The 15,189-nt window shown below is 39.0% G+C and overlaps 2 protein-coding genes across 6 annotated transcripts in view; one reads left to right on the forward strand and one right to left on the reverse strand.

The window, feature by feature from the left end:
* Positions 1–351: 351 nt before the first annotated feature.
* GPR119 (G protein-coupled receptor 119) lies at positions 352–1,659 on the forward strand. The gene has a single exon (XM_059679277.1). It carries the CDS (start codon positions 652–654, stop codon positions 1,657–1,659), a length of 1,008 nt encoding a protein of 335 aa, XP_059535260.1. The 5' UTR covers positions 352–651.
* Positions 1,660–11,922: 10,263 nt separating this feature from the next.
* SLC25A14 (solute carrier family 25 member 14) overlaps positions 11,923–15,189 on the reverse strand; it is a 33,216-nt gene continuing 29,949 nt past the window's right edge. For all 5 annotated transcript variants that reach the window (XM_059680367.1, XM_059680369.1, XM_059680368.1 and 2 more), the window contains 2 exons: positions 13,343–13,423; positions 11,923–12,373 (listed from right to left, as the gene is read on the reverse strand). In XM_059680367.1, the coding sequence (XP_059536350.1) occupies positions 12,332–12,373; positions 13,343–13,423 (123 nt within the window). In that variant the 3' untranslated portion in view covers positions 11,923–12,331. The remainder of the gene's footprint in view (positions 12,374–13,342; positions 13,424–15,189) is intronic.

Here is a 15,189-nt window from a genome sequence, read left to right on the forward strand (position 1 = left end):
ATGATAAATCCCCTGGAAGTCTGCTGAGCCCTGAAATAGCTTGCCTGCCCTCACTTCCCACTTTAACTGATTATGATCATCTTGCTTTCATTAAAAGCAGTCATTATAGTAACTGAGAATTAGTTACTGAGCAAGTGCTTGATTAAGCTGAGATTAGTTGTTAAGCTTGAGATTGAGGAAGAAAAGAACTGGAAATTTAACATTAGGCTGTGGAGGAAGAAAAGGTGTGGTTAGTCAATTGTATCATCTGCCAGACAGGAGATCTACTGAATGCTCCAGTCCCTCCATCATCTGTGAAGCATCAGTGAAAGGAGAGAGAGTCTGGTGAGAGTGTGCACCAGGTACTTTCGAGTTGTCTAGTAACTTGGTTGTTGGAGGGGGAGGGACTAACTCAGGGCTCAGGGGAGGTCTGCACAGGGATTGCTGCCTTCAGAGAGCTGGAGAAGCAAGAGGCTGAGGACTGAAAAGGGAAGAGTGAGTGATTCTTAATAACCAGCAGGATCCCAAAGATGACAAGCTGCCATCCTGGACTGCCAGTGATGGCCAGAATTGTACTGTAGCTCTGAATCCACAGCTTCTCCTCCAGCCCATGAGAAATTGAGCTAGAGAGCCAGCATGCCTTGGTAAGTGGAAATCCTGCCACTTCCAGACATGGAGTCATCTTTCCCATTTGGAGTGATCCTTGCTGTCCTGGCGTCCCTCATCATTGCTGCTAATGCACTAGTGGCCGTGGCTGAGCTGTTGTTGATCCACAGGAATGATGGCGTTAGTCTTTGCTTCACCTTGAATCTGGCTGTGGCTGACACCTTGCTTGGCGTGGCGATTTCTGGCCTAGTCACTGACCAGCTCTCCAACCCAGCTCGGCCCACACAGAAGACCCTGTGCAGTCTTCGGATGGCATTTGTCACTTCCTCCGCAGCTGCTTCTGTCCTCACAGTCATGCTGATTGCCTCTGACAGGTACCTTGCCATCAAGCAGCCTCTCCGCTACTTCCAGATCATGAATGGGTTTGTGGCTGGAGCCTGCATTGCTGGGCTGTGGTTGGTGTCTTACGTCATTGGCTTCCTCCCACTTGGAGTCCCCATATTCCAGCAGACCACCTACCAGGGGCCCTGCAGCTTCTTCGCTGTGTTTCACCCGCGCTTTGTGCTGACACTCTCCTGCGCTGGCTTCTTCCCAGCCCTGCTCCTTTTTGTGTTCTTCTACTGTGACATGCTCAAGATTGCCTCTATGCACAGCCAACAGATCCGGAAGATGGAACATGCAGGAGCCACAGCTGGAGCTTACCGGCCCCCACGGACTCCCAGCGACTTCAAGGCTGTCCGCACTGTGGCTGTTCTCATTGGGAGCTTCACTCTGTCCTGGACCCCATTCCTTATCACTGGCATTGTGCAGGTGGCCTGCCAAGAGTGCCACCTCTATTTAGTACTGGAACGGTACCTGTGGCTGCTTGGTGTGGGCAACTCCCTGCTCAACCCACTCATCTATGCCTATTGGCAGAAGGAGGTGCGGCAGCAGCTCTACCAGATGGCCCTGGGAGTGAAGAAAGGGCTCGCTTCATTCTTCCTCCTTTTCTTGGCCAGGGATGGTGGCCCAGACGTGTCGAGGGAAAGTTCCTGTCACATTGCCACTATCTCTCACCCACAGCTTGATGGCTAAGCCGGTAAGGTGAAAGAAGTTTCAAAATGCCCTTTCCCTCCTCTCTCTGGGTCCCAACCAGGAGATCAGATGGAACTAGGGGAATGAAAGCACTTATTTCAGGCAATTGATCATGACCCCATAACCCCTTGCCCCAGACTGAGAGGTAACTGAGACAGGTTGCTGACTTTCTTCTATAATCAATTTCCCCATTTGCAAATCTCCATTTGTGTCCTTCTCTTGCAATAAGTCTGTTTCTCCTGTATAGGTGTACTTACTTAAAGCAATAAATGTTCTATTGTGCCCAGCTGGTATTGCTCAGTGGTTCAGCATCAACTCATGAACCAGGAGGTCACGGTTTGATTCCCCGTCAGGGCAGATGCCTGGGTTGCGGGCTCGATGTAGGGTGTGTGCAGGAGGCAGCCAATCAATGTTTCTCTCTCATCATTGATATTTCTATCTCTCTCTCCCTCTCCCTTCCTCTCTCTAAAATCAATAAAACTATATATTTTTAAAAAGAAATGTACTACTGTAAAGATGCTTAAAAGTCAAACCCTATTTTTAATATACCAGAACAACACTGTCCAATAGAAATATAATGCAAGCCACATATATAGTTTGTTTTCCACATACATAGTTTTAAATGTTCTATTAGTTACATTAAACAGGTTTAAAAAAATAAGAAATAGGTGAAATTCATGTTTTATTTAATCCAATACAGCCAAAACATTATTTCAATGTAATCAATATTTTAAAAAACTATTGCATTATTTTTTGCACACTAGATCTTTGAAGTTTGGTGTGCATTTTACCTTTACAGAACATCTCAATCCAAACTAGCAATATTTCAAATGCTCAATAGCCACATGTGGCTAGTGGCTACCATATTGGACAGCACAGCACTAGAAAAAATGAGGTCTGTTCTTTTTTTGTTTGTTTGAAATTCTATTCTTTCTAACTTTATTATAGTGATTGCTTTGGTAAAGTGAGGAGTCCTGTCCCATAAATCAGACATTTTAACTAGTGAGTTTGCACAAAATGTAGGAACCTGTATTAGATTCTAAAATGTGTCTTTTCCCACACATCATGGTGTTCAAGACAGTGTTTCTCAGGGAAATAGCCTACTTGTGATTATTTCCATTAACTCTCCCAATCTACCACCTTTCGAACTCTGTGGTGCCCCTTCCCCTCAGTTGGCCTCTTACTTAATTTGTAGCTACTTGCTGATGACAATGATGAACCACAAATTCTGAGACACAGAAAGGGGAGAAAAAGGAAAAAGGGGTCAGTATCAAGAAAGGCACTACCACTCTTTACACTAGACCCACTTTGCTCTCTAGACCTTGACTTTCTTCCATTTCCTCCCAAACTTTCATTTTCCTAAGAAACTCAAAGTCGCATAATAGGATGTCTCCACAATGGCTCAGGAGACCAGCTGGGGAGCAGGTGCCTCTTTCTGCTTTCTGTGGGTACAGAAAATGACTGTTGGAATCTGGGAATTATGCGCAGGTTCCCTCTCGGCAACCCTAGCAGCAAAAATTCAAGAACAGAGTGGGGAAGAAACCCGGGAACTACACTCAGCCTTCCTGAGCTTCCTTCCATGTAACCCTCTCCTCAATCTCCTGGTCTCCACAGTGGATTCCTAGAAAGTTTGTCACTTAAGGCCCTAGACTAGATTATCTTCCTAGAAAGCTGAATAGACAAAAGAGGGCAAGAAGAAACCTCAACAGTATGGATGAATTTGTCTGGGATTTGGTACCGAAACAGCCTTGGAAGGTTAACCTCTCTGTATCTCTAAAATGATGGCCTGGGAACTTGGATACTTTGCACTTGGCTTTTAATTCCCCTTCAGTCTTAGATGAACTCCTAACTTGCTTTCCTTAAGTTGTTCAGAGGTTAATGATCATCCCTTACAATTTCTATACTCTCAAAAATTCCTTTCTCCCTGTTTTTAACCTTTACCTTCCCAAATGGCCTGTTTCTCACTAATTTATTCTAATACATAAACCCTCCTTTGGGACATATTTTTTCAGTTGCTTTGCTTACCACTCTGGTCCAGGGGAAGACTGTGCTTGCCTTCACCATGGTAGGTTTTATGTTCCTACAACTGAAGAACTTTTTTGGCTCTCGAGGGGATGATGGAAGCCAACATGCATTGAAGTATTGAGCACCCAGCGAGGACCAGTTATGCCAGCAATAAGGAACACCCTTGGATTGGATTATGAGTTATTGGGAACTAGGTAAAACACAAACTAACTGAGTTTTTGGACAAAATTGAAAGCTCAAATGACTACCCTCCTTATTAGTGGTTCAAAGCTTAATTTCTTGGCCTTGCTGCAAAGGACTGATCTTGTCAAGGTAACACAAGCAAAGTATAATGGAAATTAGTTACAGAAGAAAGGCAGGAGCTGAAGAGAAGCTAGGTGTTTATGGTGTTATTAAGTCCCGTTTAAGAAACCCTTTATCCCTGGGAGTCAGTATGTGCAGTGGAAAAAAATCACAGACTTTGAAGTCCCATAGATCAGCGTTCAAATTATGATCAGCCATTTAAATTCTCAAAGCTGCAGTCTCTTCATTTGTAAAACTGTGGTAATAATGCCTACCTTATTTGGTCATAGTGAGGACTAACTCTGATAATGTATGTAAAAAATGCCTAGTAAACTACAGCACACTGTTAGTGCTTAGAAAATGTTCTCCCTCTTCCTTAAAAATCCTGAATAAAACATCCAGCTGGCCAATTTAAGGGAGCCCATCACATCTATAGATATTATGACCTCCAGGACAAGAACAATTTTGAACATACGTAAATTCACAGTTCAGAGCTGTGAACTCCTCAATCCCTAAATAAGGGTTTAAAAAAAAATGAATGATGACAGGTGACTCAGGTTGAAAAACACAAACAGTAAATCGAATATCTTAGCAGGATCAAGGCAGAGCAGATACAAGCAAGGCACTATAATCATTCACTTGGGCTTAAGAGTAACTGCAATGAAAAACACTGCATTTAAAAAGTCACCAAGAGCAAAGATACAGAATGCTATATGAAAGTCTAATGGCTTTCTTTGACGCAGGCCCCTTCACAGATAAGGGAATGCACTGGAGAAGAATCATTTAGATTTCATTCATGCATTCAGTGTTGTCTCTGGATGGACATGCAAAAAAGCCAGATTCAGTTTAGCAATTTGATCAAAATAGCCAAAAGATATTAAGACCTTATATGATGAAATGTAGGTCAATCAGTCCCATGTATAGTTTCCATGAACAGCTTATTGTGAATTTGTTATAAAAATTGTGACATGACTAAGTTTTATACTGACTTCTCAAGTAGCTAACATTATACAAAACATACCAGTTTCAGAGGACTACTTTCAAGAACATAAGAACACAAAGCAACTCTGTGCAGGGGCATTTTGGGTGGTCTCACAAGTGTTAGAGGCAGGTTTCCCTAATCTGCCCACACTCACCTGCTTGCCCACATGACCAATAAGCCCATCTCTGAGAGTTGGCCAGCCGGAGTTAGCCTTGGAATATCTTTTTCTATATGAAGACATGTACATGGTTCAAATGGGAAATGAACTCATGATTTTGATTTCATTCTCTCAGTAAATGGCCAAACTGAATATAGACCAGTGAAATCAGCAGGCATGAGAGAAATTTCAAAGACACAAATAGAACAAGAGGAAAAATGGTGTCGATAGCTGGCCAGCAAGAACAGCAATGGACCTAAGATTTGACCACAACTCCTTGGCTGCTGTCAGCCACTCATTTTGTGACTCCTTCAGTAACCCCTATGTCATCCTTCAAACTGCTGGCTGATCTGAAATCTCATTTTAATTAAAAATATTTATTTGTTATTTCTGCAGTCACATAAACTCAATTATGGTACCTACAAGTGTCAACTGTCATTCATTCATTTATCTGTCTATTTATCTGTTTACATACCCCACAAACACATTCATTATTCAGAGCTAGGTATTAAAACTGCCCCAGCTTTGCTGGGATTTGTTAGAGATATATATTGATGTACATATGATTTTCATTATCCTTCTCTGATTATAATAGCAGTTTTTGTTCATTTTAGAAAATTTTGAAAATACAGTTATCCATAATTGTATCATCCAGAAATGATCACTGTTATTCTCTTTCATCTGTTCTCTTCACTTAGCTTTATATTGTGTATTTTTCTGTCATTAAGTTTTCTTCAAAAATATGACTTGTAAAGGTTGTTTTTTCAACATAAGTATATATTTAACCTTTTCCCTATAGTTGTACATTTATGTTATTTCCAATTTTTCACTGTTATAATACCACAATATCCTTCTGTAATATTTGACATGTCTGTTTAATGCCTTTGGATAAATTCTCCAAAGCAATATTACTAGGTCAAGGAGCATTAAACATTTATAAGAATTCTGATTTATATTTTTGCTGGAATTTCTTGAAGTGTAATGTTTCACTAGGATATTTGCTAACAAAAATGAAAAGTGAGTTATAAATGAACACACTACACTGATATGAATATCTAAAAAAAAAAGTGCATGGCTTCCTGAAAGTATAAACCATACTGAAGGAGATTACCTAGTTGGTATTTACAAAAGGAAACCTATTGATATGCCCTGCTGCTAGAGTTAATCTGCAAATTTAGAAATCTGAACTAATGGGACACAGTACCTAAGAACAGTCCTCACAGTACAACTAGATCATCAATATAGCATTGTATGATATCCAAGTATTGATTTCAATGTGTTTTCACTCTTAAAATTTTCTGAGGTAGTTGTTTTGTACAATACCATCAAATGCTAAGGCATGAGAATATAAAAACATGATCACATGGAGTCAGGAGACAAGTTTTGATGCAGTTAAGTCTCGAAGCCCTAGTCTCGCAGCCTTGCTGAAAAGGAAAGGTGTGCTCATCTAATGGATCACCTATGGCAGGGTAAAGTTCATGAAAGCTTAACATGCTACTACCCAACCATATGTCCACTGGATTTACAAGCTGTTGGGACCATAATCAGCCACTGAGCTCAAAGAGCCCTCTCATGAGGAGTCCTAGAAACGACCAGTGCAGCTGTTTAGGGTCTCAGAGTCTGTTTCAATGCACAAAGCAGTTCCTGTTGTTTTTTTCTTTTCAAAACACCTCTATACAGTGAGTCGGGCAGGATTCATTTGCTCCAGAGGACTGGGGGGGAGGGGGGGGCGGGACTAAAATCATGTAAAAACAAAAGCCTGAGGGGTGGGTCTCTTATTTCTTTAGGTTTGTAATTGTGTCATATTTCCCATTTACTATAATAAATCTACATCAGTTCCAGTTCTGTCTCAATTGTGTTGACATTAGGTACTAAAAAGCTGATAAACACACTGAGATAACACACTCACTGGCCCAGTAAAATGTCACACTGTCTTACAAAACTGTTCATTGCGCTTTTATCACTCATATTTTTGCAGATTTGCCCACTGGGCCATTTAACAAATACTAAAATACTTCCCACATAAAAGCAAACTGGTGTCATGTCATCTCAGAGATGGGTTAAAAAGTGAGAAAACTAAACCAGGCAATTATAGCTGAATGGCTAGAGGTTATTTCAAATGTGAAAACCAGACTCATAATCCAAAATTCCAACTACTACTTTAAGATTACCAGGCCCCTTAGTAGTTTTACACAATGATGTGTTAAATTGCTTATCTTATTTACTAAATGAATGGGACAGACAAGTATGCACAATGAATGTTTATAATGAGTTAGGCACAGCCCAAAATAAAACTGAATTTTGATGCTATGACACTGAATAAAGAGAAGAAATATCCTTTAGTGAAACCTTAGGAATTGAGATTAATGCAGAGTGACCATTCTGAGAAGATACGAAGACATTTGTTTTTTAAGAAGCAATATCATTACTCTAATTTACATGTAATATTCTGATTGGGCTAGGCTAACAAAAGTGTTGTCCCTTATATGATATGCTTTAGTGAATGAAAAATTACTTATAGTCAGGTTCATAGTAGTTTAATTACTTCTCCCATAAATTTGTTTATAAGCCTAACAACACACTTCTTTGCACTGGATGAGAGACAGTGAGAAGGCTAGCCCCATGTGCACATTATTAAATTTCAAACTAGTGACATCTGTATCAATAATTCCAAGTTCTTCAAAAAATAGTATAACACATGACAAGAACAAGTTCATCTGTGTGTGGTGGGCTAGTGATGAAGGAGGTCATTGAGAAGAAAGACCAAAAAAAAGAAGAGAGGGAAAGCAGTACAAAGTGGAGAATAAGAGAAAAAAATATATATTTAGTCGCATGTCTCTAAGAAAATAATTTCAGTCCAGTATTACAGTTAAGTGTCAAAGAGTGACCAACCACAGCTATTGACCTTCTCTCTCCCAGGGTGCTATAAAGATAGGGGAATTAATGAAATCAATATTCTTTACTGCTCACCTGTCATAAACTTTAAGTAACCCTGGACGAGACTGTGTCTGTACACCTCTAGCATAGTCATTACAAGTATGGGCTCATGAGCCAGACTGCCTACGTTAGAATCCTAGTTCTGCCATTTCCTAGGAACGAAAGTATTTTACCATTCTGAACTTGTTTCTCATAAGAAAAATAAGAATAGTACCTACTTTATAGGGTGGTTGGAAGAATGTAAATTGTTTTTTTTTAAATATATTTTTGGAGCTCCAGTGGAGCAATCGGTTAGCGCGCGGTACTTATAAAATATATTTTTATTGATTTCAGAGAAGACAGGAGAGGGAGAGAGAGATAGAAACATCAATGATGCGAGAGAATCATTGATCAGCTGCCTCCTGCACACCCAGCATGTCCTGCGATCTCCTGGTTCACAGGTCGACACTAAACCACTGAACTGGGCAATGTAAATAGAGTTTTAGAAACACGATACACTTATAACAGTATCTGACACATAATATAGTAGTAGTATTATTAGTTTTCTAATCCTGTAACCTCTCAAATTAAAAAAAAAATTAAAAATTGAATGTTTTTTCATCACATAGCCTACAGACTTTGATCACTATTTTATCCCTTCAAACCTAGAGTTTCCAGATCAGAAATGTCAGTTATTTAATCTTCAGATTGCTGGTAACATGAGGAATTTGCTTATTAAAAAAAAATCCATGTAATCATCTGGAGTTAATATGAATCAAACTGTATTTTGTTATTGAGTAGCTTCATTGAAATCCCTCACTAGCTATCCTAATCAAGCTAAACTACATACATGCTGGGCTTTTATAAATACTTGATTGAGATAATTTACATACCATGAGTGCACCTATTTAAAGCATGTAATTTAATGTTTCTTAGTATACTTACAGAGTTGTGCAACCATCACCAAAATCTAATTTTAGAACATTTTCATCCCAAAATGAAATTTTATACCCATTATCAGTCCCTCCTCATCTCATCCCCCCCCGCCCCCCACAGCCATAGGCAACCACTAATTTATTTTCTATATTTATGGATTTTCCTATTCTGGGTATTTAACTGGGATCATATATGTGCCCTTTTGTGTCTGACTTCTTGCATTTATAATGTTTTCAAGGTTAGTCCACATTGTAGCATATATCAGCATTTCATATCTCTTTATGGCTGAACAATACTCTATTGCATGGATATACTACTCTTCATTTATCCATTCATCAGTTGATGGGCATCTGGGTTGCTTCTGCCTTTTCATTATTGTGAATAATGCTGCAAGGACGATATGGCAATTCTATGTTTTGCTTTTGAGGAACTGTCCAACTATCTTCCAAAGGAGTCACACCATTTTACAACCTCTCCAGAAGTGTATGAGAGTTTCAATTTCTTCACCAACTCTTGATATTGTCTTTTTATATACTGGGTTTTTTACTTGGGAAAGTATTTCTTTGCAAATCAGCAGTGCCTGCTTATCTTTGTGTTACCCTTTCATTCGGAGCATTTTTTTAAATGAACAGATTTTATTTTTTAGAAAAATTTTTGGTTTACAGATAAATTGAGCAGACAGTACAGAGAGTTGTGTTGTTCTGTTTTTGAGACAAACAAGATTTCAATCAATGTCCTTAGTCCCTTTAAATATTATTTCCTTGTATTCATTGACTGAAAGAGTTCCCTTCTCAGTATACCTTCAAAAGACACTGGTGGATCTATTTCATATCTGACATGCCCCTATAAAGATATTTTTTCAATCAAAAATTGCAATTCAAACATACAACGGAGAGTTATTACTTAAGGGTACTCTATGGTGAATAATCTTTGTGAAACACTAAATTCTTCATACAAATAAATAATCCCCTATAAATGCTATGTGGCAAGAGGCAGATCTTTATGTACTCCCTGAGGGACCCTTACTGCAGCCTATTTCACTATAGAAATGGGTTAATCCTGAGTGCTCAATCAAAATATTCTATCCATCAATAAGTTATGGGAGGGAGGGGGTGAGGAGGATACTATATTAATCCATGACTAAGAACAGGATAAGATACTATACCAAAAGAGCAAATCAAATTCTTTAATTTGAACTATCTGCCCATGATTTTGGCTACTATAAAGACAACACTCCTTAAAACTTTAGTAATTTCGCTAAAGACCTCATCAGCTTCAAACTATTTTTTCTCCAAATTTCATATTAAAAATAATTTACTCTCTTGCCCCCTTTACTCTTTATCATTCATCAGAATATTAGTCTTATTAAGACAACTTAGGCTGAGTATGTAGTCATCACTAGTGTCCTCTGTGGTTTTCTGCCTTATTTTATGTTGGACTTCCCCAGGCTCAGTACTTGGACTTTTTCTCGTCTGACACTTATGTAGATTCCTAAATTGTAACAAATTAATCACTCTGGTGAATAATTTTGATGTGGGAGAGGGAGCTATGCACATGTGGGCATAGGGAATACATGGGAAACCTCTGTACCTTCTGCACTATTTTGTTGTGCAACTAAAACATCTCTAAAAAAAATAAAACCTATTAAAATTAATTTTCAAAAGGTAGTGCTTTAGACTGACAGTTAAGAAGGACTGTGGGTGGTAGAATGAGACAAAGAACTCTGACAGCAATGTGCTAGTCTCAAACCTGCCACAATCCGGCTATGTGACTTGGGACAAATTTTCTTAGTTTATCTGGACTCTTGTTTTGTTTACCTGGATGTATAGGGAAGTAGATTTCAGTATGTCTTAACCTTTTTAGGGCTGTTCCCCTCCAGGATACCCTCCACACTAGGGTTATCTTCCTAAAAACAAAAGCTGTTATGTTAATTCCCTATTTTAAACTTCCTTTGTCTGCCCTATCCCTCCGGATAAAAGTCACTCTTTCTTTGGGCATATAGAGACCCTTCATAATTTGACCCTTTGGCCACACTACTCTTCCTTTCATTCTAGCCCACATTATTTTTTAACCAGTGTTTCTCAAAGTATAATGTAAGGACCAGGTTCAGTGCCTGTAACAAAAGCAAAATGCCTTTGCCCCAAGTAAGGTTAGGTTCTCAGATGATGGGAACTTACATTTTCACAAGATCGCCATATGATTTGCCTCACGTGGTATTTGAAAACCACTGTCCTACATCTTAGCCACACTGAACTTTTCTCATTCCCCTGTCTGGAATGTCCTTCCCTGTCTCATCCATATGGTAACATCTGCTTTTTAGCACAAATATAAACTCCACTATGAAGTCCTTGGCCAATCCTCTAGTTCCCTCCTCTGTGCTTCTGCAGTACTTCGTTGATCTTTCACATAGTACATAGCACCTACTGTAATTGTCTATTATAATGTAAGCTTGGAAACAGAGACCATCTTAACTCATTTTTATATTCCAAGCATCTAAGATATGAGAGACACATAATGTTTTTTGAACAAATAATTAACGGATAAGGATGAAGAACTACAGTAAACTACTTAGTCCACAAATATTTGAGTGCCTACAATGTGCTAGGCACTATTCTAGTACAAGAAAGTAGGCAGAACATTTTGCTTATAAGACAATTAGAAACCTAGACACAGAGTTCTATTTTAAGCCTCTTTTAGCATTTTATCTGTACAAACTTCTAAATTAGCTACTTGTTTTTTTATTTATGATTAGAAAAGGACCACTTGCCTAATGTTTACAAGTGAGTGGCATTATGACAATGAATGACAGTGGGAAAGCACAATGCACTTAGTCTGTGCTCATAAATATGTTGTAAGAGTCCAGACTCCATTTCATAGACACCTTCTCTTTATCAGTCTCTGGAGAATGTAACTTATAAAGAATTGGCAAAGGGGAAAATAGTAAATGAAGACAAAACCAAAGTAATTCTTCCAATAAATTCTTTAATGAGAACCGAGGTCTGTAACATACACAGCAATAACTTCCCTGGCCTATGCCTTCTGCTCTCACCCAAGTCTGAGGCTAACCAACTACATTTAACCCACATTTGAAAAGAAGGCCATTTTGAATGTCACCCATCAGTATCCATCTTCATAGAAGATACCAATCTGGTGCCAGAATCTCAATGTTAACACTTCCTCTCAGGGAAGTTAACATGGTAACACAAACAACTGAACAATTTTGAATAATCCTATCTATTGTTCTTCCATCAGGAGGCCCTTAGGAGACCAATGGTTCAGTAAACACTCACAACTTTGTCAAAATACATTTGAAGAAGGAAAAGGGAAAAAGAGTAGAAAGGTTGGCAGGGCTTGGCTCACATGTAATTCAGTCCTTAGATCTGAAGTCTCTTAAGCTGCTCATATGTGATAAAAAACTGAAGAGTAAGTCATGGAAGATCACTGGGTTAACACAGAAAGCCAAACCCAGTTTTAAAATTGTGCATTGCATTCTTAAATTAAAGTACTTAGTTTGTGCTACTCTAAGTTGCACTTGCTTAAAAGTCTTTTTAAAAACAATACCTGGCAAATCAAGCATGTACTGAATGCCCACCATGTGTCCATTATCTTCACTGGCATTTAGCAATATAAACAGATTAAAATTCTAACATAATTGGAGTCTTCAGGGGGAAAATAACACACACACACACACACACACACACACACACACACACACACACAAGAACATCAATGGCAACATATAATTCAGTTCTAGAATAATCATTTACAGACATTAGGTAATCAGAGCAATCCCAAGGAGGGTAAGAAATACTATCTCCCTCAACCTATAGACTCCACAAGGGCAGGAAATTACTTTTCTACCATGCAATGCTCACTACTGTACACACATCACCACCCACAGCATCCAATTCATGACTCTGCATGTAGAAGGCACTCAAATACAGTTAAAGTAAGGAGATTCACCCCTGAGGAAATAGCCCTATTTGGCCCTAGATTCCTTCACCCTATTTATGTTTTCTGTCTTATTATTTCTCCAGCTGTTTTGGTCCTATAGTTAGGGGATAGGAAATATGGACCTCCTCAGCATGGACTTTTTTGTGGGCATTTCCCAGCAGGGAAATAGCACCTTCCAGATTTGTCTGTTATTGTTAGTGCTTTTTTTTTTTTTTTAAGAGGACACTTCGCTATGCCTTTTCTAGTCCTTTCCGTTTGTATTAGACTCCAGCTGAAAGTCATTTCTTAATTCCATCCTCAATGGTCACCATAAGAATGCTTAGGTTTCTCACTTGCCTGAAAGCTTCAAGGATCAAATTTTCCTTCCCATAGCCTAGAATTACCTGGGAGCTTAAAGTATTTGCTTTCATTCTCATGTTGTGAAAGGATACAATGATGTTCCAGGGTCCAAGTCGAAGCCAGTTTGGCCAAAATCCTTTATAGAGTGCAAAAAAGCCCTCGTGTTTCCACATCTGAAAGATGTAATAAAAAATAGAGTGAATTCCCCTTACTCTTTACATCTGACAATTACATGTATTTTAATATTCATCTTCCAAGTCCCTCCCCAACAACTCACGGCTCCATGAATAGTCCTTTTTTTCTAGACACACATTTGAATTCATGGATAATCTAAATAAATCTACCCATTCATTCAACAAATATTTATTGAGCACCTACCATATGCAAATGTATTCTTGATGCTGAGATAACAGTAATACTAGCAAACAAGAGAAAGAAAGTATCGCCTTCAACATTAACTGCAAAATGATCCCTGCAGAGTTTCCTATCAGAAAATGTATAAGCAAGAGAAGAAATGTATGTTTTAAAATGTGATGGACTAAGGATAAGGATAGGGTTAGGGTTAGGGTTAGGGTTAGGGTTAGGGATAAAGATAGGGTTAGGGTTAGGGTTAGGGTTAGGGTTAGGGCTAGGGTTAGGGATAAAGATAGGATTAGGGTTAGGGTTAAGGATAAGGATAGGGTTAGGGTTAGGGATAAAGATAGGGTTAGTGTTAGGGATAAGGATATGGTTAGGGTTAGGGATAAAGATAGGGTTAGGGTTAGGGAAAAAAATAAAATACAATGTGATGGACTAAATGCATGAGGGCTATTTACCATTTGCAATAAAAAGGTATCCCTCCAGAAAAAAAAGAAAGTATCTGTGGTAGACAGCTTCCAAGATGGTCCCCAAAGAAAGCCACCTCCAGTTTTTCATACCCTCGTGTAGGCCCACCCACACATATCAGGATTGGTCTGTGTCTCCAATAGAATAAAGCGGTGGTGAACATGTCATCTCCAATGCTTTGTTATAAAAGATGCTTTATAAATAAAGCTTCTGCCTTGTTCTCTTTTAGATCATTCACTCTGGAGGAGGCCAGCTTCCATGTCATGAAAAGGCCCAACTGTGAGAAACTAAGGGCTCTTGCCAACAGCCAAAGAGGAAGAGAGGCTTCCTGCTAACAGCCACATGATCTTTGAAGCAGATATCCCAGCCCCAGCCAAGCCATCAAATAACATTTCATCACTGGTTCATCACTGCAAGTTCTGTGTAATGCTAGGGCCTACCTCATATCAATGCTCTGAGGATCACATGAGGAAAACTGTGAATTCCTTTGAGTTTGGGTTTCCTGTTTCAAAGGTGGTCTACACATACCAGCTTAATGGTTATTATAAATTAAAGGAAAAATGAGGTATATCAAAGGTCATAAACCAGTGGTGTATAATGAATCCAACCTATAGAAACAGTTCCTGTTCAATGGACAGATTATCTCTTAAGTGACTCCTGTAACTTAGGCATTGTGTTAGACATTGAAAAAAAATGTTATTCTGCTCTTGTTGGTTTGGCTCAGTGGCTAGAGCGTCAGCCTGCCTGGGTTCAATTCCAGTCAAGGGCATGCACCTCAGTTATAGGCTCAATCCCCAGCCCTGGTTGGGGCCCATTTAGGAGGCAACCAATTGATGTGTCTCTCTCACATCAATGTTTCTTTCTCTCTCTCTCTCACTGCCTTCCTTCCACTCTCTCTAAAAATCAATGGAAGAATATACTCAGGTGAGGATTAACAACAAAAAAATGTTATTTTGCCTTTCCACTGGTGAAGTGAAACCCACCACTATACTAAAAAGTAAATATATCTGGACTAGACAATAATTTGAGAATCCAGACTTATAAATATCCCTTATCCTATGCTTGATTTCTTTAGATAAATTCCCAAAAGTGAAATTGCTATGTTGTATGGTGG

The sequence above is a fragment of the Myotis daubentonii genome, chromosome X, assembly GCF_963259705.1.
Source record: "Myotis daubentonii chromosome X, mMyoDau2.1, whole genome shotgun sequence".
Lineage (NCBI taxonomy): Eukaryota > Metazoa > Chordata > Mammalia > Chiroptera > Vespertilionidae > Myotis > Myotis daubentonii.

Bases quoted from the DNA above. Each gene is read 5' to 3' on its own strand.
- GPR119 (XM_059679277.1), top strand. From the start codon at position 652: ATGGAGTCATCTTTCCCATTTGGAGTGATCCTTGCTGTCCTGGCGTCC.